The sequence below is a fragment of the Saccostrea echinata genome, unplaced genomic scaffold (genome assembly GCF_033153115.1).
Source record: "Saccostrea echinata isolate AGI-Se365-2 ecotype Australia unplaced genomic scaffold, CSIRO_AGI_Sech_v1 ptg000029l, whole genome shotgun sequence".
NCBI lineage: Eukaryota > Metazoa > Mollusca > Bivalvia > Ostreida > Ostreidae > Saccostrea > Saccostrea echinata.
Window position 1 is genome coordinate 34,554,364 of NW_026889778.1, and position 23,162 is coordinate 34,577,525.

Sequence of the window (23,162 nt, forward strand, 5' to 3'; positions counted from 1 at the left end):
TCTTCTCTGCCTTCGGCTATCGGTGTTTGTTGTTGTGGTGAGATTTGATGAAGGCCGCACCCGATTTTATTTTTTTTAATCTGAGTAACTTCCCTTATATTATTTTAATGTAAACAAAACGTTGCACAACATTACAATACTGATAATGATCCTGCAGGACGGAACGCAGGTAGCATAGGTGACTGATAAATATTCGAAGACTTTCTACAGCCTGTTTTCAAGGTAAATAAGTCCTTTAGATAATCTATTAATCAGTCGATATATAAAGTTAGTATCTTGGGATACATACTATGTATGCACATGTTCATGTAGGGTATCTTACACGTGGAAATATTGCCTGAAGACAATTTTCATACAGGCGATGTTATACATAATGTTTTATCTGTCTGTGGCACAATTTTTAAACTTAGTTTTTATAGTCCCATTGCGTTTTCATGTAACAGGATATGGTATTAACAGATTTAAAAACATCCAAATAGTTTAAAAGTATTATATATTCCAGGGACGTGTGCACATAGCAGAGACCTATATATTAACCTGGTTATAGACATGCACATACGTGCTATTCTGCATATTTATACAAAATGTGTCGATCTGTAGTTTTGCGACGCACTGTACCACTGGACTGGTTACATGTACACGAAATATAATACATGTACTTATGCCAGCTGACTTTCGTATATATACGTCCCTGATTATACTTTCTGTAACTTAATTAAATTGTGGTATTAATCACAAAATCGCAAAAATTTGAGGTTCACATGGATGATAGCGATTTAAAACAATTACCCCCCCCCCTCCCCCGCGCTCCACTTCCTACATTGTAGTTTCAATCCATCTTCTCGGAATAAGGGTACCCAGACAGACTTTGCAATCCATTTTCAAACCGAAATAGAGGTAAACGAAAAAAAAAATAAAAAGAATGATAAAGATAAAGCAAGAAGCCTTAAAATTAACCTTTGAACCTTGACATGAATATCGCTAGATATATGTACATTTTCAAGTGGGTATCGGATACATCCCTGTGATCGTGTACCTAAATGTCATTTGCCTTTGGTGCATGTTGAAAATATATATATTTTTTTATATATATAAATAATGATCACTCTGTGCGTATAAAGGTTAGTCAGCTGTTTACTGACCAAAAGACCAAAGGGTTTTTTTTTGGGGGGGGGGGGGGGGGGTAGGGGGTTCTCACGAAGATAATTTACGTAATCAACATCTGGTTATAGGATAAGTCCTACATTTACACCTAGCCTGAGATATAAACATGATAAACACAGATGTCTTATATCAGAGATGTTAACACAGGTGTCAGGCATGTATATCTGTTATTTATTTTGCATTCTGATTATTTCATACTGGTCGTAATATGTAATTTTTAGACTTGTTTATTTGTACAATCATGTAATATACAGAGAATATTCAATAATTGTTGTTGAAAATGGAATTATTTCACAAGTGGGACAGGAATTTTATTATTATTATTTCTTTAATATATATATTATATATTTTCACGAGCACAAAACACTAATGAAGATATAAAAAAAAAAAATTACCGTCTCACGAGTGAAATAAATTCCAAATCCAAAGTTATAGAAAACATTGAATTTTCTCTTTATTATACTTTACAGTATTTCACTGTTGAAAATGTAAATAGAAGTAAAAAAAAAAAAAAAAAACAAGATGTGTTTGTGAAACACTGATGCCCTCGTACGGCTACTTATAGCGAAGGTTAAACTTTCTCAAATGAAAATCAAATATGTTGGTACCAAAAGTAAGGTCTTATCCCGAGGAATATACCTTTGAAATATGGAAGTCCTAGCAGCAACCATTGAAGAGATATGGAAAAGGTTAAAGGTTTTCAAAAGTAAGTCCAACATCAAGGTCAAGGTCAAATGGTCAAAATTAATGGTGCCCAAGGAAAGGACTTCTTACAAGAAATACACATGTGAAATATGAAAGCCCAAGCACCAACCGTTCAAAAGATATGTTTTTCAAAAGTAGGTCAAACTCCAAAGGTATCCAAAGGAAGGTCTTGCATATCACAAGGATTACATGTAAAGAATAAAAGCCTTAGCACCAACTGCTCAAAATATTGGTCAAGGTTAAAGTTTTTCAAAAATAGGTCAAACTGCTTGGTCTTGTTATAAGGATTACACTGTCACATGTGAAGAATGAAAGCCCTAGCACCAACTGTTCAAAAGTTATGGCCAAGGTTAAAGTTTTTCAAAAGTAGGTCTAACTCCTAGGTCAAGGTCAAAGGGTCAAATATGATGGTATCCAAAGGAAGATCTTGTCACAAGGATTAAACATATGAAGTATGAAAGCCCTAGCACCAACTGTTCAAAAGTTATGGCCAAGGTTAAAGTTGGATAAAATTTTGTAAAGCTGGGTCAAACTCCAAGGTCAAATATGATGGTACCCAAAGAAAGGTATTGTCACAAGGAATACCCATGTGAAATATAAAAGCTATAGCTCCAACCAATCAAAAGTTATTAGCAATGTTAAACAAACAGATAAACAGACAAACAGACAGACGGACGGACAGGGCAAAAACCATATACCCTCGAATCTTCGATCCAGGGGCATAAAATGTATTGACATTTTATATCTGCATTAAAGATTCTCTAAACGTACATTTTTATATTTTCACTGATATGTCTTTTATTTGTGTAACATATATGTATAATACATGTGTTTATCAATGTTGCTTAAATAACGACTTTTGATGAAATTACGCTCTAAAGTACTTACAAATGGTTCCTACATATATCAATTTAGCTCTGTAATATGCGATACGATTTGAACTCAAAATTCCTGAAAAATTATTCCTCTACATGAGATTTGCTTGATAAAATAAATATAATTTTCCCATCAAATGTGAAATTTCAATGCTTCACCAGAAATGTTTAAAGAATCAATCAAAGTAATGCCTTGTCATATAATATCTTACCATAAATTATACATATAATAATGCACTTGTTCGAATGGTTGAAAACTATATAGGCAAATCCCAATACCCCTTCCCCCAATATATGCAAGGTACACCAATTGCATTCAATAGCTAAGCATGTTGAACTACAAAAATTTTTTAAAATGCAATGTGTTTCAGTCTTTTCAAAAGATGACCTCCGATGACGATGATGTTGTGACCTTGGCCGACATTAAGAAGGCTAGGGAAATAATAATGACGTCACCACTGAACGTCCATAAAACACCCATCTTAAAAGATATGACGTCATATTTTCCTGAAATTGAACAAAGTATGAATCTGAACATGAAACTAGAAAGCATGCAAACAACAGGTAATCTTAGGTTTTGTGTAAATTGTAACATACATGTACTATGACACTGAAAACTGCATTTATTTTTTCTTTTATGCATATAGATTTGACACATATTACATATTTCAAAATAGATTTATAAACTTAAACAGTTAAAGGAGAAATATTCTCTGCTTAAGAGACGACTTTTGACCATGTCACATTACATTTCTTCATCAAATTTCCGTCTTCAACAGTGGTCTCAGACTGTGTCTGATTGATTGATTGATTGTATGTTGTTTTACGTCCCATTCGAGAATTTTTCACTCATATAGAGACGTCACCATATACCGGTGAAGGGCTTCAAATTTTGACCTTTACTCGGCACTTACGGCCATTGAGCAGTGAGGGATCTTTATCATGCCAACGCCTGCCGTGACACGGGGCCTCGGTTTTTAAGGTCTCATCCGAAGGACCCGCAACTTTCACTTCAAAGTGCCGAGCGCATGGCGAAGGAACAGTTGCTACCCATTTTTTATCGAGATTCGAATTCACGACCCCCCGATCACGGAGCGAGCGCTCTACCAACTGAGCTACCGTGAACGGTGACTGTGTCTGATAGGAAGTTTTGAATCTATATTTTTAGACCAACGTAGGAAAAAAAATAAATCCTTATGTTCACCTAGAAGGTCAAGTGCAAGTGAACATAAGATATTATTTTTTTTCTACAATGTTGGACCACAGCCAATCAGCAAAAAAAAAAAAATTGTTCAATCATATAATAAATAAATTTGTTAAAAGTTAATTTAAGCACCATCCTACATCCCTTTATTATAAAACTATCATAATTATAAAACAACTCTGTATTAATGGACAGAAAGTCATTCACCATTTAGTTTTGGATATACATATATCATCAATTATATTCTAATGAAGAAAATTGTTATCGAGTAAAGTAAAATAATATTTCCTTCATATCATTTACCAGGTTCATTCAAAATACGTGGAGTAGTGAATCAAATGGCGAATCTTCCACAGGAAGTAAAAAGCGGTAAAAGGAAGTTAATTACAATGTCAGCCGGGAATTATGGGAAAGCATTTGCGTATACCTTGAACAAGCTGAATCTTTCTGGCCTTTGCCTTATGCCACTGACAGCGCCATCAAACAGGATAGCACTGATTAAGGTAAATTTAAAAAGACACAGGAAAAAACTTATTAAGAGAATGAAATATGTAAATAACAAACAATATTATTTTTACTGTGTAATTCAATAAATCTGATTGGTTTGCTTGCTATCACGTGCAAAATTATATTTTAATTACGATATTGACTTGAAATACTATAAATAACATAGGGAAAATCCAAAGATGTGTTTATAAGTCTTTAAAACTTACAAATTCCTACATAATGAATTTGTTTGTCTTTTCCAAAAAAAAAAAAAATATAACCAAATGTAGCCCTTTGATGAGGTCAATCCATAGGTATATCGACTTCACAGAAAAGCATATCGATTTCGCACTTCGTGCTCAGTCAATATGCTTTTATGTGAAGTCGATATATATCTATGGATCAACGTCACCAAAGGGCTATATTTGTATAGTTTTCAAGCTCAAAGTCCATTTAGACAATACAAATCGGGAGCAGAGCAAACACGGACCTCCAAAAACATACGAGGTGGGATCAGGTGCCATGGAGGAGTGAGCATCCCCTGCCGACCGGTTACACCCGCCATGTTCTCCCTGCATGATCGAAAAACAATCCATAGACAAATATTAATAATATGGCATTGTTTTAGCATGCAATATGTACATTTGGTTGTTTGAATACATAACTATTCTCATTAATTCAAAGGATTATGGTTAAGCGCTCCATATGGAATTTACTACATTATTAACTTTAGTACGTTTTATTTTTTGGTAATGCAACAACAGACCACTAAATTCAAGAAACAAAATTATCTAATACCTTAAGCAGTTTATTAAGCCACGTCATTTATGTTAGGATTTCATTATGGCCAGCCTCATTGCATGTCAAGAATGTTTTAGTAAATCAAGTTGTTTTGCTAACTTTTCCTAGATGTTCTTATATGCGAAATTCAAATGAAATTATTATTATTTCTTTTTTATATAGAGCTTTGGGGTTTCTGTGGAGCAGTGCCCCACCTCTGAATTAACAAGTGAAGTTAACCGATATGTTGAGAAAGAAAATTATATTTTTTACCATTCGTTTGATGATGCGAGGTTGATAGCGGGTTATGGAAGGTACTTAGCACTTGACCTTGATCTTTCATGTTATTATCTGTCTAGTAGATATAGAAATTGTCGCCAGTTAAAGGTGGTTAAAACTTGTTTTTTTTTTTAATATTTTAGGGATAATGAAAGTACTGCTTCACGCCAAAAATGTAGAATGATGAAATGTCAATCATTGTTTTTCTCACACATTGACCATTTGAATCTGGTGCCAGATTCTATATTTACAATCTTGTTTTTCCTAATGTTTGATAGCATGATGCATGACTTCCTGTTTTTTCTCCATACTAATATTTTGTTCGTTTTTCACAAAAGAGATTTTGCAGATTTCAAAACGGGACAGTTCATTCAAGTCATTGTGACCTCCGCATTCAGCAATGACTGCTAGTCAATTATAGATAGGCAAACTATATGTTTGAAAAGTCGTGTTTTTTCATTAATATGTAGAGTTTGGGTTGCGAGGTGGTTGTGCTGCCAAGCAGTGAAATGCAGACAGCCTTTGCTCAGTACGCGGCACAGAATTTTTCTGTCATTCATCCGTACGACGACCAGTCGTTCATAACAGGCTGTGGCAGGTAAAAATTTCGCGGAAAAATAAACTTGATAATAAATGAATAAATGATAATAAATAAATCACAGATTTCACAGCTGACTATTAGATAATTTTTAATTATTGCATCAAATTGTAGTAAATTTTGTTATACATTTTAGGGGGGGGGGGATACTGCTGTTGAATGAAATATGTGGAGATAACGAAGAATATTCGAGCTCAGTAGTCCATTAAACATTACAAAATAGGAGCAGAGCAAACACGAACCACTAAAACATCAGAGGTGGGATCAGGTGCCATGGAAGAGTGAGCATCCCCTGCCAACCGGTTACACCCGCCGTGTGCTCCTTGTCATGATCGGGAAATGACGGGAAAATCCGTCGACAATTCAGTGTGTAAATAATATGCTAGCGTTTTTGTCCAGATATAATCACTTGGCCGCTGTGATAAATTTAAGTCATTCAAATACAGATCATTGATATAGCACATTGATTGAACTTCGGTATTCGTGTAATTATGATACAAATACAATGTCGTGCGATTTTTTAAGTTGTACGAATAGAAAGAAACGTTGGTTTACAGAATTTCCAGTAAAAGAAATTTCATCTGTAGTAATAATTTGTTCTAGATTTTGCTTTGTACTAAATTAGCTTGGATTTCATTTTTTGCAGCTCCATTTTCTATAACAAAGTTGCGTTTGACTTTTCAATTTAATTTAATGAATATTTTATTATATAAAGACTCTTTACATAACTAGGTTTGACATCAGACATCATACCTATATGAGTCCTCTCCACGAACGTCAAAATTACAAGGGTATAGAACAGTTATGTTACAATAATGGGTAGTGCATAATCAATTATATTAAAACAGATATTACTTTTTTTCAAAAATAGTTTTTTAGCATCATATTAAAGAAAAAACAGAGTTAATTCTTAAAAGCAATCTCTACATTGCACAATGACATAATGAAAAATTAATATAAAGAGAGGTTACAGACCCTGCCTGTGTCGGGAATATGCTGCGTGACTCAGGATAAAACTCTACCATTCAGTTAACTGAAAAGTGACTGAAAGTTTACTGAAAAGTAACTGAATGACAGAGCTCAGCCATTCAGTCACCTTTCCAGACATTTCAATGACCATTCAGTTGACTGAATGGCAGAGATCCATCCTGTGTGATCAACTTGAGCTATATGATGTGTTTTATAGAACATATGTACAAGTAACACTTTTTAAGTGTCGTATATGATGATGGGTCATTTGCAAAATGATAATTATTCTAAAATCTTTTTAAAAAACAATTTATGTGTTTTTCTTAGTCCAAACTTTAAGGTAGTTTTATACATTGAAAACAATATATTATCACCAAACTAGCAAAAACTAGCGTATTTTTTTTATTGATCACACATGCCTGTTTTCATAAAAATATTCAGGACAATATACATGTATATACAATTTCACTTTACATGTACGTTCTTTTAATACTGATATAATTTTATTTTCTGAACAATGTATCTTTTATGAATATTAATATTAAAAGGGTTTTGAAAAAAAAAACTTATCGTAATGTTCCGGTTTATCCAATTACTAGTACCATTAAATTAATGATTTCCTTTAAATGTGCAAAGTATAGATGCATGTGTTTAAAAGGATAATGAGAATTAACTTTATAACCCTTTATCAATTTATTAAACTCTGGAATCATTATCAGGAGTCATTTTTAACGTTGAGATAAATATTTTAGATATAGTATTTATAAAACGTAGTTTGTTTCCTCAAAAAGTAAAATTATTTTTCAAGAGTTACGTTTCTTTGCTTTTAAAATTTGATGTATTTTGGTCAGCATTGCCTTGGAAATTCTAGAAGATGACATCAGGCCTGACGTAATTGTAGTATGCTGTGGTGGTGGGGGACTGGTTTCGGGGATCGCAGCAGGAATTAAACAGTCTGGACTTGTAGACTGTAGAATATACGCAGTAGAACCGGAGGGATGTAAGACTGCCGTTTTCTCTAACATGAACCATGCATTCTTATTTCTCTCGCAGAACTTCGTTTATATAATATACTGTAAGTGTTATGAATTGGTGGAAAATAGATACATGCACTACATTTGTTATATTCAGCGAGAACAATGTACGAGAGCTTCCGAAAAGGAGAACCTGTCACAATGGCTGTTAACTCTGTAGCTTCTGGGTTATCTCCTCCTTATGCAGGTTATTCTAAATTCATTCATCTCTATGATGTTTACGATGTTGTCATTAATTGCTATATTTAAAAAAATCACTGCAATTTATTTTATTATTGAAAAGTATAAATCCAACAGTATGTTCATATTTCAGGAAAATTAACTTATCGGTGTTGCCGGAAGTATGTAGAGGATGTGATTCTCGTGTCGGATAGGGAAATACTGAATTGCATGTCGAGACTGTTTGAGTTAGGAATAGTAGCCGAACCTTCAGGATGCGCGGCGATGGCGGCCATTTTATATAATAAAATACCTGATGTTGCAGGAAAGAAAGTAGTAGCAATTATAACTGGAAGTAATGTGTCAATTTCGGAAATGACGTCATATATTCAATAAAAGATTTTTACCCTATCAAATGTTACTTTTTTATGTTGTAAAAAATCAGATTTCATATGCTAGCGTATTACATACACAATGCATGGTGGCTCCAAACACTAATGAAAGTTTGTTTTGGACTTTCTCATTTAAAGTTCCGTCAATGAGTTTATCTTCTTTATTTTGAACTTAGGATATACCTTCCATGTTCCCCCAGTAAAAACGCTCAAAGACAAAGAAATTTTAGTGCACAGTAATCACTGTTGCTTACTTTTGGAAAATATATGCCAGGCCCGTAGGAAGCAATTTCAGTCGGGGGGGAGGGGGGGGGGGCACAACCTTACATTTTCAGATTTCTAGCTGGGGGGGGGGGCACTATCAACTACCAAAAATTCCTTGCCAAGCAAAAAAAAAAAAAAAAAAAAAAGGTCATCAGATGTTATTATTGAGGGGGCACAAGTATATAGTAGCTAAATTTTCTATAGTAATCTATATATCGGCAAAATTATTGGGGCACCCCCGTGCCCCCCCCCCCCCACCCCCGGTTCCTACGGCCATGTATGCATTATCTAGGTTAAATAGGATGATAAAAGTACTCTATGAATTTTTGATATTTTACTACTGAACTGTATATGAATCTTCGACACATTACTATGCCATTTTCATTTGCTTTAAATCTTCTATGCTTTACAATGACACTATATTATATTATTTACTGTAAATCTGGGATCTTTTGCTGCGAAAATTTGACCCTGGATTTTTTACATTTAAATACGACACTGTCTTGCATTGAATATTTGATACTTAACTATGGCACTTTGAATAACTCTATATCTTTCATACTTTGACACTTTAAATAACTCCGAATCTTTAATTAATTGTTATGACTCTTTTTAAAATAACCGAATATTTCATACTTCACTTAATGATTCATTGAATAATACTGAATCTTTCAAACTTTACTATGACGTTTTGAAATAACTAAATCTTTCATTCTTTCATACTTTTCTACGACACACACTCAGATCTTAAATGATAATTTTTATTTATATTGAATCTTTAAGGAGTCAGGTAGGATCAGGTGACCGTCATGGCAGATGAACCTTAGGTTTGCTACAGTATAGTCAAATTAATTCTAATTTTTAAATGAATATGAATTTGGTTCATATATTTATTAATTTTTTAATTTTCAGAATTGATGTGGACCGGCAAAGTTTGAAATAAATTTTATCACTTTATTATATTTTATCACATGTTTGAAATATGTATTATACCGGTATATCAAATTGAAACAAACGTTCTAAAGTTTAAGTGTATTTAAGAAATGAATTTCATTTTTGAAGATTCATGAGGACATGAACTACGACGCTTCACGCGCGTTAGCGCTTCGTGATAAATATGCTGGTGTGAAGCGTTGTAGTTCATGTATCTCATGAATCTTCAAAAATTAAATTCATTTCTTATATTTACATTATTTTTCTGATGATTTGCCACAAATAACGCCATTCAACTGTCATTTTTAAAGCAAAACAGTTTGCACTATAGTTTTGACGTCAAGTAAGGTATGATGACGTAACAATGGAAATATTCATGCCCATTCATGGTAGTTCATGAGAAAATGAACTGTATTCTATTTTGTAAAGAATAATAGAGGAAATTTATTGGAAATGTAAATATTTATAGATTGACTTTGTAGAAGAGAAACAAAATATCAGACACCATGACCAAACACAAGTAGCATTGAAAGCAATACAGATACCCCGAATTCCCAAAAGATATGGGACATTCATCATTTAGATATGCTAACACTTAAAATTTGAATTTTCAAAAACAAAGTCATTTCAAAACTGATTTCCAGGAATAGGTTGTTATTGTCTTAATAAAAGCCTTCTTGATTTTTGCATCAATTCATCATTTGTATTCATATGTTCAAGCTTAAAATTTCAAACGTCGTCCCTTCAAAACCGATTTCCGAAAACACACCACTATTTATTAGAAAACCGTCGATTTCTGCATAGATTGTTTATGTGAGCGTTGTTTCAAAATATACAGCATACTTGACAAAGTAAACTGCACTTGATAACCATATAAACATTGCAATGATAACCAAGCACGGACATGTAACAGCAGCAGCAATGGGGACTCGTACTTCTAATTAACACGGGGGAAATTATAACCTATACTGTTTAATAGCTATTTTTTCAAACAGTTTCTTTAACCTCAAGCTTAATAGCACCCCGTGTATTTTTTATGAGATCAAGACTTCTTATCTTATATTCAGAGAGATATTAGAGAACTAGAAAAACTCCGTTTTTTATTCTATATTTGCATTTAGATATCTACAGTGATTTGCATATTGAAGAAAAAGCTGTTCGCAATATATTATTTGCTAGAGCATAGATGAAAATGTTAGACTTGCCGAAAATCCCGAACATATACATAAAAATTTATTTTATGTGTTTAAAAATATTAGTTTGAAAGTCGAATCATTCATAACAATTATGTCTAAAGAGGCCCTTCTAACAAATAACACTTCGCCTCTAAATTCTTTTTTTTTTAATTTTGAGGCGATTCTCTCAGGAAGTACAAAAAATTTGACGACAAATCTGTAGATGTTGCAAACCGGAAACCAATTGTATATAGAACAGGGACCTATAAACTGACGTTATGCTAATACAGCCAGGAAACACTTTCATGAAATTCACTCAGGAAACACTTTCATGCAAAATTGCATGTCCTGTATGATAGTGTAGCATTCAAAAGCAAGAAAACACTCTTTAATGGAAAATTATATGGGTATGAAATACCAGTAGAAAGATGTGTGGAAGAAATGAAAAAACCTCCGGAGGCAATCAAGAGGACGGCACACAAGGTAAAAAATATTGTTTTGGACAGAAAAATAATGTTATCATTTATGCTACTTTCACCTAGGATTACATGTAAATCTTAAATAAAGAATCATCAATTTCAGATTAGGGTGAATTAAAAAAAAATGACCACCAAATTGAAATGTTTTGAAAAAAATCAACTACCTATAACATATTTTTCACTTATATAATCATATTGTACATGCATTTTAGTTCAAATTTCTGAAGTTTCAATAGAATAGACAATTGGATAAAAAAAGTTTCAGAATTTTTATTAGTAAAACTTTATTTGAAAAAAGAAAATATCACTATATCCTAAAAGACTTTCTAAAATGCATAATCAAAATATATAAAAGTTTTTATGCTTCAAAATGTATCAGGGATATAGATAATTAGATCTAAACCTTGATTGAGTTTCTTTTCTCGTATATGTGGAAAAAAATTAGCTGTTTGATTCCCCCCGAATCATTTTGTTTGTCCGTTTAAGTCAGTACTTTAAATTTAAGCCAAAAGAGAATTTTGACATACAAGTTTTCTTTAAAAAAAATACTAGATTTTGAAGTGACCCTATGTTACATTATTGTGTTGCACTCCTGAAATCTGATATGTATTTTATCTAACATTGTTTTAAAAATTATAATGCACAATAACCCATTCTTAAGGTGTGTCACTCGTCAGCTTTTTAGAAAAGTTCAGTCAGAACCCTTAGCTTCAAAACTGTTTATTACAATTCAATTTTTATAACATATTTAAATTAAATAATGCAAATTATTCAACATTCAATGAAAAAACTGCTCAGAAATTCATAAAGAAGCAAGATTTATGAGGGACTATTTCTTGTGGTGGAAGGATATTTAGAAGAAAATTCTTCAAATCTCCACATTGATTAAATCTAATGTCTTGGAACTATAGCCCCACATATTTTTACTTAGAGAAAATTTTCCTTTATGATATGCTAGGAATATTAAATATAGGTCTCAATTTATATTTTTAGAATAAATTTTACACATTCACTCAACAGACTTCGCCAAGAAATAAAGATATATTAAAGAAGTCAAGATAAAATTTACACCGTTTTTTGCCTGAAAATCGCAAATTTTGACCAATATCTCAAAATTTACATCACTGACCCCAACTTTTTCTTTCATAATTTTAAACAACAAGATATTTCCAACCGATCACCTCTTAAGTCATAAAAAGTTTGATACAAGAAAAATTTTATTGCCTATTTAGATATTTTATACCCCAGATATGATACTTTTTTAGTGCAAAAAGTCACACAATAATTTTTGCGCATTAATTTGCATGATTTGTTCAATGATATATATCATTTACACTATTTTACATAAAATAAGATTATATTTATTGCCAAAATTACATCTGATAAAATATGATAAAGATTAAAGTGATTGACCAAAGAGTTACAATTTAAGTGCAAAAAGGTCAACTTAATTGTACCCTAGCTCGGTAGGATGCACACTGACCCCCCATTTTCTTTGCGATTTTGAGTCATGCTATATGAGTACTTATTTAAAATATACTTCTCAAAAAATCCTTGATATAACTAATTTCACGAGTGACATACCTTAATTTGTAAATTTATCAGTTCGTTGTTTTGATATTTTGTAATTTACGGCAAGTTTTTTCATATTTTCAAGAGTTCAAAACATGATTATTTGCAATGTGTAATATATATATATATATATATATATATATATATATATATATATATATATATATATATATATATATATATATATATATATATATATATGGACACGTTATTACTGGTGACGTAAATACATGTACAGTTAATAATGAGGACCTTAGGTCACTAATTTTAAAAGGTCCTAAATATAGGGGAACCCCGATCCTTTAACTGGCGTCGTAATTTCATACATATAATGGATTATGTAGAGGATTACGCCAGGCGTAGGCTCAGATATGAAATAGAAGACCTTGACACTTTGTCAGAATGGATTAAATGTATCAGATGTATATTAAAATCTCGCATTAAACGATTGAGGGGCAGTACGAAAACCATCTATCCTTCTGTATTCAATAATTTAGAAGTGAAAAAAAGAATTAGATAGATTACACGATCAGTACGTACTGGTCCCTGCTGACAAAGCAGCTAAGAACATTGTCTTTGTTTGTAAGGCTCATTATATAAATTGTATTTTAAAGGAACTGGGATTTAATTCTACAAGTGGTAATCCAACTTATACCCATAGATCCCTTTCTAACGAGGAAATTCTTCAAAATCATATGTCAGTTTTGAATATTTTCAATATTCCCAACAACCAAAATGAATTTGAATTACAGTATCTATATTGGATTCCGAAACTTCATAAAATTCCTTACAAACAAAGATACATAGCGGGTTCCAGTAAATGTTCTATTAAACCTCTTTCTTTACTCCTCACTAAGATATTAACAGTAGTGAAGGAGAAACTTCAAGAATACTCTGCAACAATATATTCGAAAAATGATGTAAATCAGACGTGGATACTAAAAAATTCAAAGGAACTTTTGGAACATATGAAATCACAAAATTTTACCAAAATTAACAACATTAAAAACTTACGACTTTTCAACTTTATATACAACTATCCCCACGATAAATTAAAGTCCAGACTTTCTGACATCGTTGACAGCTGCTTTTTCAATAACAATGGAACTCGTAAATTTACTTACTTTGTCATTGGTCATTTGCAAAATTACTTTGTCAAAAAACAATCTGATTGTACACACAAATACTCTGAAGTTGACAATAAAAAGATGCTCGAGTTTCTGTTTGACAGTATCTATGTGGTTTTTGGAGACCAGGTCTTCCAACAATCTATTGGAATTTCCTTGGGTACCAGTTGCGCCCCGTTATTAGCAGACATATTTGTATTCACATGGAGCAGAATTTGTTCAAAATCTTTTACGAGAAAAGAAGAAAACACTTGCTGTGGCCTTCAACTGGACATTAAGATATATCGACGACGTATTGTCAATTAACAATGGTTATTTTCATTCTTATGTCGACACGATATATCCCGGTGAGCTTGAGATAAAAGATACCAGAGTCTGACACATCTGTTTCATATTTGAATATTTTATTAGAAAAAGACGTTAATGGTAATCTAACAACAAAGCTTTATGATAAACGTGATGACGTTAACTTTTCAATCGTCAACTTCCCTTACCTATGCAGCAATATACCTGTATCACCTGCATACGGAGTTTATATCTCTCAGTTTATTGAGCATGCTCTACATATGACCAATTTCTAAAACGAGGTAAGTTATTGACAAACAAGTTGATGAAACAAGAATATCAGCAGTCTCGTTTAAAGTCATCACTTCGTAAGTTCTATGGTAGATACAATGATCTAGTCAGCAAATACAATCTATCATTAAGTCAAATGCTGACTGACTTTTTTCATACTAATTGTAAGTCCATTATTTACACACTGAATTGTCGACGGATTTTTCCGTTATTTCCCGATCATTACAAGGAGCATACGGTGGGTGTGACCGGTCGGCAGGGGATGCTCACTCCTCCATGGCACCTGATCCCACCTCTGATGTCTCAGAGGTCTGTGTTTGCTCTGCTCCTATTTTGTATTGTTTAATGGACTTTTGAGCTCGAATACTGTTTGTTTTCTCCACACATTTCATATACATTGTATTTAAAAATATGTGTTTAGTGATGAAAACTATTCTCTGAATTAGCTGTAAAATATCTGTAATTAGTTGATAGACATAATGTTTTGAACATCAAATAGTATTAAACATTTTTTTTTCAATTTATATCTTAGTAAAGATAGAAGAAGATGATTGATAAATAAACAACATTTTGTTGCACTCCTGACTGCAGTAAAATTAAAAATTAAAACCACAGAACACAAAAAATCATAGTGTTGGAACATTAATAGCCATTCTCTGTAAGCATTTAAACTCTTATATAGGGAGTGTGGCACGCTAGGTCTTGGATTTTTATGAAACTTGGCAAACATTCCTATATTGATGTATGAAACTAAAATTCATAATAAAATGGTTGCTATGGTCATGGTTACCATGGCAACCAACATACATTTTTCATGGCCTAAAAAACGCTAAATTTTGATGAAAAATGACCCTTTTTGACTAATTAAAAGTCTTTAATAGAACAAGATATTAACATGACTTTATATTTTTGCCAAAATACATCATTATGATAGTTCTTTAGATAATTTCTAGTATTTGGTTAACTTTACCTCATAGAAAAAAATATCCCCCATTTTTAGGTAGGATTTTTCTATGGGAAAATTGTAGATTTTAGGCTCTTTTGAAATGCCTGGTATAAAATTTTGCGGACATTTGGGGAAAAATAAATACATTAGTTTGAAAGTCCACATATAGTTCTAATATAAACTGCAAAGAAACACTTGGTATTCATATCTTGTTTTCGTGTTACCATGGTTACAAACTTAGGCTTTTTTAAAGAATTCCAGACAAGGGCAATAGGTATCTACGATCAGATTTACATATAAATACCTGAGTATTTTAAAATGGATTTAAACCAAATTTAGATATGTGGTACACAATAGCAAAAACAAAGAGAAAAATCAATTTTCGTGACAAAATGTCTAAGGTCAAGGTCAAAATGGCTCAATTTAGATGGAATTTAAGGAAACTAGGCACATTTTCTTCTGTGTCATAACTATTACTTGTGTTTTAAACAACATATGAATAAACAAAATTACAGTTCTGGTTGACAATAACTAGCATCACATGAATTGGTAAATACGGACAGAAGGTCAAAGTTCAAGGTCACAATGGTATATAAAGTTTGCTTTTTTGTTCCCCGCTTTCACTGTAAGTGGGTGATATTAATTTGGATCTGTCTATCCATCCATCCGCCCGTCATCTGTCTTTCTATAACACTTTCGTGCGATGTCTCGAGAAGCCTTTGAACCTTTGCAGTGAAATTTTACATAACAACTCTCTGAGGCCTAAGAAAGACCCATCGATTTTAAGGTCAAAGGTCAAGGTCATGAATACATAAATTCTGTCTGTTTTAGCACTTTATTTCGGCGCAATATCTCGAGAAGCCTTGGAGCTTTTGTAATGAAATTTTATACCACAACTCCCTATGGCCTAAAGAAGACCCCTTTTGATTTCGAGGTAAAAAAGTCAAAGTTCAAGGTCAAAAATTTATACATTCTGTTTGCATGTAAAACTTTTATTTCCGTGCGATATCTCAAGAAACTTTTAAGTTTTTGCAATTGAATTTTATATCCTAACTCCCTATGGTTCCGCCCGCCGCTCTTAAAGTGTCCCTCCCCCCACTCTCCAACCCCCACCCCTCTAGATCCCTACATGCTCTTCTTTTTTCCTTAAGCAGGGGACACAGATTCTCAGAAATAGCTTGTTAGTATAGCATTTATACTCGGATATTTGTGAATGTCGTATCCTGTTTTATATACAATGTATTTTACTGAAACTGGTATTACATTCTCACCTTTAGCTTTATGCATAATTTGAAAATGCTATGAGAATGGTTTTTTAAGGTCATTTATTGATTAAAAAAAGGTAGCCAATTCAAAATATTGAAAGTCTATATACACTTGATATATAGAGTTTCTTGTACATAGAGAATCGTGCTACATGCATGTAAAACACTCTTTTGTTGTTTTTGTAGACTAAGTCCTTGTTCTAAAATGTACATTTTTTTTACTCTATTCAACACTCCGTACTTTTCCACTGACAGTCAAAATGTGTTTTCCTGTGACTTTTTTCAGAGAAGTTGACAGAAAAATCCTAAATCCATTTAACTTCGCAATATTATTCTTAAAAACTGGAAAATTTAGAGACATTGATGAAAAATATATCAACCCAAATATGCCTGGATTTACGTAATAGATCTACTATTTCCAAACTTTATTCAATAATAATCTGTTGTAAAAATCTACTGAAACTGTTCAGATAATCTGTTTTTGTACTTTCTTGAATTTATATCGGTTGCTTAGTTTGAGTTGGTTGGTAAGCTTGATGAAATCGTACACCCTATGGTGTGTAATGTAAACATTATTTCTTAACCTTAGTCCTTGAAAATGTTGATAATAAATACTGGCAATCTGTCCCTGCCTTCTTCCTACAGTTTTCATTTTTAAAATGAATATAATAAAGTAACCAATGACCAGGACTTACTCCACCCCTTCCAGGAACCATGTAAAATCACTTACCCCACATAAATTGGTAAGAGTCATTTGTAAGAAAAACACGGATCCTTTGTTAAACGTTAAGAAGCATTATCTATATGAAAGAAAACGATCGACCTGAAATATACCCACATAACTTTTCTCTCTTTTTTGTGATACAAATAAAGGCAAACAGAAGAGGAATTAAAAAGATTGAGTTTTCTGCTACATCCCTCACTAAAAACAGGGTTTTAGGTGTGGATTTTTTTTTACACTTAGCCTTTAAAAAGAGATAACATATACTTTTCCGTTTTTTTAATTTTAGGATTGGGGTGTAAAGAGAGTAAGTTTATATTTATAGAAAAACCTATTAAGTTAAAACATTTATCATATAAAAATTATGTTATGAATGACATAAATCCTGTTTAAAACTGCGTAATATGACTGCTTTGACTTTGGTTTAAGGGACAACCATTTGATTCAGAAGGGGGGGGGGGGCAAATTTTTCCAAGTCAGATTATTTATTTTCATAGTAGTGAAAGACAGATTATTTATTTCCAAGATGATCCAGGACAGATTATTTATTATCAGCTTCACTGAAAAAAGTCTGAAGAGCCCCCCCCCCTCCAAAGGAAAACGCCTAAATGCTTTCGTGTTTGTGTATGTGTGTGTGTGTGTGTGTGGGGGGGGGGGGGGGGCTAGTTCCGGTTATAAAATTTTAACCCATAGTATAATAAGGTGGGGGTTGTAGCATGTATCAAGGATCGATTATTTATTTTCCTGTTAGTCGAGGACAGATTATTTATTTTCAGCATTTTCAAGAACAGACTATTAGTTTCTAAAATCTGTAACCCTCTCCCCACCCTCGAATCAAATGGTCATCCCTTTAATGACAGGTATCAACTTCTAACATATCATTCAATACGAATATGATACACCTGTACTTTGTTGTTGCCAAGTCTATTTGTTATCCAACTTTCAACTTCCAGTTTTGTATGATCATGTAAATGTAGCTTGACTTTAATTATTTAGGTAAAATCAACAGCCTAGTTCTCTCACATTATAATTCAGTTGTTTTTTTTCACACTTTTTTTTTTACATTCGTTTTAAAAAAAAAAACAATGGCTTTCCAAGGCTGTATTCATTATATAATATATCACTCTGACTGAGACACTGTACCTCTTCTTACAACCAATTCAAAGTAATTCTGATATCTGAAGTTTATCTTTTTTCCCCATTTTGAAACTCCTAAAACCTTGAGGCTTAGGCTTCAATATCATGAATGTGTACAGAGCTGATTTTCTGTACCATGTGGTCTTGTACATTTCGCCATTGTTCACACATCAAAGTCACTCTTTTGCATGCAGGAAATAAACAAAGAGGTTAAAATTTGTATGCACATTAAATAAACAGAAAAAATACTTGATTTTACTTGAAATCAAGGATATTTGTTGACATTTGTAAACAACTTCCAGTCAGTTTTGTCCAATGATTTTTTTATCTCTCACACTAAAGAGCTCACAGTTATCAAAGGGAGATAATTCAATTTTTAAATGAATGTCTGCTATTTTAATCATAGATTTCTCATATTTATAGACTGAATACCAACAATGTTTTTAAATGTTTTTTAAAATTAGATAACATATTTTTTATTTCTGTGAAGAACGTGAATTGAAGTAGCCACATTTCATTAAATGACATTCCCAAAAATTGCATTTTTTCAGAAAAAATCAACTTTAGACACCGTTTCCATGGTAACTACTCAACATTCATATGATCTAACAATATTTTTTGGAGTAGTTTCTGAAGTGGTAAATTCCAGCAAAATTTGAAAAAAAATCTGTGACTATGCGTGCCACAAAAGTTGAAGTGGTTACAGAGAATGGCTATTTAGTGGTAACGAAATTGTGCCATATTTATAGTCCAATACTCATAATTAAAAGAACGTATTTAAACTTGGCTTTATATCTTGAATTATTCCCTATTTATGTCAAAAAAAAAACTAGCTAAAATATATATTGAGAAGATAAATATATTTTATAGTATATTTTCCTTCACAGGACAAACACTGTAAGCAACTGAGGTCAACTAAAACATTCTACTCTTCAATATTTTCTTTATATTTATTCATATTTGATCAGCAAAAATTATAACATATTTGTGGCACTACTGACCAAGACCATGGGAGTCTTAAAAGTAGAATTTTGAAGCGAAAATCATATCAGAACTTGTTCTGTTGTTTCAGTGAAGTTGAGATGGAACTACTTGAATTTTATAACAATTTTTCACTGTTTATTTTTCACATTCTTAAAAAAATCAAAGAAAAGCTTTAAACACATCTGAATTGATAAAATTGAAAAAGAGAGAGATTTTAATTTAAAAAAAAACTGTCAATAATTTAGTACCAAATTAGTCAAATAGATCATTATTAATTAAAGAATATTCCTTAGCATGAGCAGTAGTCTTTTCATCATATAACTTGAATCTTTAAAACAATGTGTTGCACTCCTGACAAAAGAAATATATATCTGAAACACAGACAGACCCTGTGACTGATAAATCTATTTGGTAAAAACTGTTCTTTATGTCTTTATTTTCCAAAATAAAAATCAGAGAATCATATACTATTAAAGTTTTTTCATGCTGGGGAACAAAACATCAAATATTACACTCCTGACATTATTGGGTATGCACAGATACTTGACTCTCATTAATGCTACTTGTGATTTATATAACATTTGAAGTTTTAAATTGTGCATGAGTTATTGTTTTACACTTCAAAAATTCTTTTTTGACTTAATTGTCTTTCAAATATTTAAAATCGATTTTGTTTTGGCAACACTACATTTTTTTCTGTTGCACTCCTGACATGGTATAACGCTTTTTTTTCAACATCAGCCATGGCCACAACTTGGTCAAACAAAAGTTGCTAAAGTCTACATTTAAAGCTCAATACTTTGAATATTATCAGGAAAGTATTTCCACCATAAACCATTAATATTTATTTCACAGATCTTCAAAAAATATTGAATTTTAAAAATATCACAAAAAGGTGTTGCACTCCTGACATTTTTAGTATCATTTTTGTGCGTACATTTTTTGTGAATTGAGATATCAATGAGATATTTGGCAGGTATCTAGACACTATCTTAAACATACGCTGAGACATATAAATTTATTTTCATTGCCTGTACTTTTAATGCAGATTGAAAAATATGTGTTTGGTCATTTTTTTTAATTCACCCATTAACGTTTGTAATGATAGTGAACTGTACATAAACCTGTAAATGAAACCTAATGAATAGAATCCACTCTAAAAGGAATAATATTCTCCACGATAATTAATAAAGAAAAAGAGAAACGTAAAAAATAGGACCTTTTAATATGATTAATATAATAAGATTGTTACATTTCCTTCATAGAATAATCGACAGGGGATGCTTACTCCTCCATGGCATCTGATTACACCTCTAATCTTTTTAATAGTCTGTGTTTGCTCTGCTCCAAGTTTCTATGTTTTCTATGGGCTTTTAAGTTTGATTTCTGTTCGTTATCTCCATATTTCATTCTAGTAAGTTTAAATGAAGATGCTTCTTTTTTAACTTCATGATTTATTTTCTAAATGAAATATCTTTTTACAGAAACAAGTGGCAAAACTACAACCACTACTTCCTCCGAAGTGGATTGCAGCGACAACAGTTTCAAAGCAACTGGTACAAATGCATTTATTTTGCACAAAGTAGCACTGGCAGTACAATGCTTCCTTTTCGGCTATTTGCTGTAAATGCTTACAAGAATTGCTATAATTTATTCTCGTTTTGATCTCCATATGTTCCTTATGCTAACTGAACTCACGGAAATAGGATGTAAAGTGTATGTATTTATTTACATTTTTGCATTGAAATATGAAAAAAGACCTCTAATGTAGATTTTTTTTCTGCGAGAGTTGCATTTCTTTTCAGTGAAGCCACTTTGCGTGGTATATTATACACATATTTACTGCCTGGACAATGGGAAGTTTATTGTTCCCAAGACAGCAACTATTTCCCAAGACGCAGCCGAGGGAAATAGTTGCTGTCGAAGGAGACAATAAACTTGCTATTGTCTGAATAGTCAGTAAATAGATGTTTTATCATACCGAAGCAGACTTTTCTTCTGTCATGTCATGATCCGGATAAAATTAGAAGAGTTCAGAGGTGAAACCCTAGGGAATGTTTCGATCGCAATTCCTCCATGGGTTGCTAAGAATAAAATAGCAGGTTTCTTTGTCATATCTTTATAAAGAAAAATTCACATAGGTATAATAAAGCATAATAGTAGATATATGTAATTGTGCTTATTGTAAAGTTCATGGGATATGGGTGATGTGGGAATATTCATGTAGATCCAGTTGTTGATGAAATATACTCATTAATTGGATTTAGATGCTTTAATTGCAAGAAATTCTCAAAATATCAAGAGTCAAGAGTATATTCGCTATTTAAAGAGATATACTGCTGTATTTGAATACTAGTGTTGTTTATTTGCCCTTTATTACAACTTTTTTTGAATCATCATTTTCAATTCAATTTTTTAATGCACAGGATGTAACATTGAACTTGCTGGTAAATTGTTGATAATAACGGATAGTTTCAAAGATGAACCGTGGAGGAGGGAATTGTATTGTTTGTGTAAACAATTGTATTCGTTTCTTAACGGAACCAATATAACAGCAGAAATTTTGACTGGAACCAGTAAATACAAGAACTGCCCTATTGTGAATGAACGTGCCAATGAAACCTTTCTTCAAGATGAATTAAAATCTTTGAATTCAGAATACCAACCAATAGATGGACAAGCAGGCATGGCGTTGATTTTATCAGACAGACCTGATATGTTCGATTCCTTAGGTGATTTGCCAGATGAGAAACAAGAACCTTTTATATATTTCGTAAGTGTTGGAAAAGGAATGGACACCAAACCTGAAGATTCTTGTCTTCGGCAATATAGATCTATAAATGATGCTTCCGAAATTTCAAAAATTGGATTGGAATTGGAGAGAAATGCGTGTAATCGTATGTATAAATTAATGTTATCATACACCTTTTCATTAGAAATGATGCTTGAATTAAAGTGTTTTTATCATGAAAAAAAGAAAAGAATGTGACTATCTCTAATATACATGTAACTATTTCCTATTTAAATTATCAGTTATTCATACATTAAATTGATATGTACAATGTGTATTAGAAATGTTATAATCATATCAAATACCAAGCTTCGAATGAAAGCTTAAATACTTCATAGCAAACCTTTATATCCGAATATTACAGTATCTTTATTATACACCTTCATTTTTTTCATTCAAAAATCTAAACGCAATCGTTTTGACTTTTAAATTTAAAAAAATCTATTTTCCTTTATTCCTTATCTCTTGCCCTGCCCTCAGTCAACAGTCTTCGATCAGTTGGCCACGACTTGAGAAGTTTTAACTTATTATCCTACTCTTATTTGAT

At 32.2% G+C, this 23,162-nt stretch overlaps 2 protein-coding genes across 3 annotated transcripts; both read left to right on the forward strand.

Annotated features, from left to right (window-relative positions):
* The first annotated feature begins 85 nt into the window (after nucleotides 1-85).
* LOC133195861 (L-threonine dehydratase catabolic TdcB-like) lies at nucleotides 86-8,654 on the forward strand. 2 transcript variants are annotated; one of them, XM_061331829.1, is made up of 7 exons: nucleotides 86-222; nucleotides 3,116-3,308; nucleotides 4,255-4,451; nucleotides 5,964-6,091; nucleotides 7,912-8,060; nucleotides 8,192-8,281; nucleotides 8,408-8,654. In XM_061331829.1, the coding sequence occupies exons 2-7, from the start codon at nucleotides 3,128-3,130 to the stop codon at nucleotides 8,647-8,649; spliced, it is 987 nt and encodes a 328-aa protein (XP_061187813.1). In that variant the 5' UTR covers nucleotides 86-222; nucleotides 3,116-3,127; the 3' UTR covers nucleotides 8,650-8,654. The 2 variants fall into 2 exon arrangements, with proteins under 2 accessions (XP_061187813.1, XP_061187812.1); XM_061331828.1 differs by lacking the exon at nucleotides 5,964-6,091 and adding an exon at nucleotides 5,398-5,528 and having other exon boundaries at nucleotides 89-222.
* A 2,791-nt stretch (nucleotides 8,655-11,445) lies between these two features.
* On the forward strand, nucleotides 11,446-22,813 carry LOC133195231 (uncharacterized). Its single transcript, XM_061331089.1, has 3 exons — nucleotides 11,446-11,500; nucleotides 21,309-21,380; nucleotides 22,251-22,813. Exons 1-3 carry the CDS (start codon nucleotides 11,446-11,448, stop codon nucleotides 22,811-22,813), a joined length of 690 nt encoding a protein of 229 aa, XP_061187073.1.
* Nucleotides 22,814-23,162: the final 349 nt, after the last annotated feature.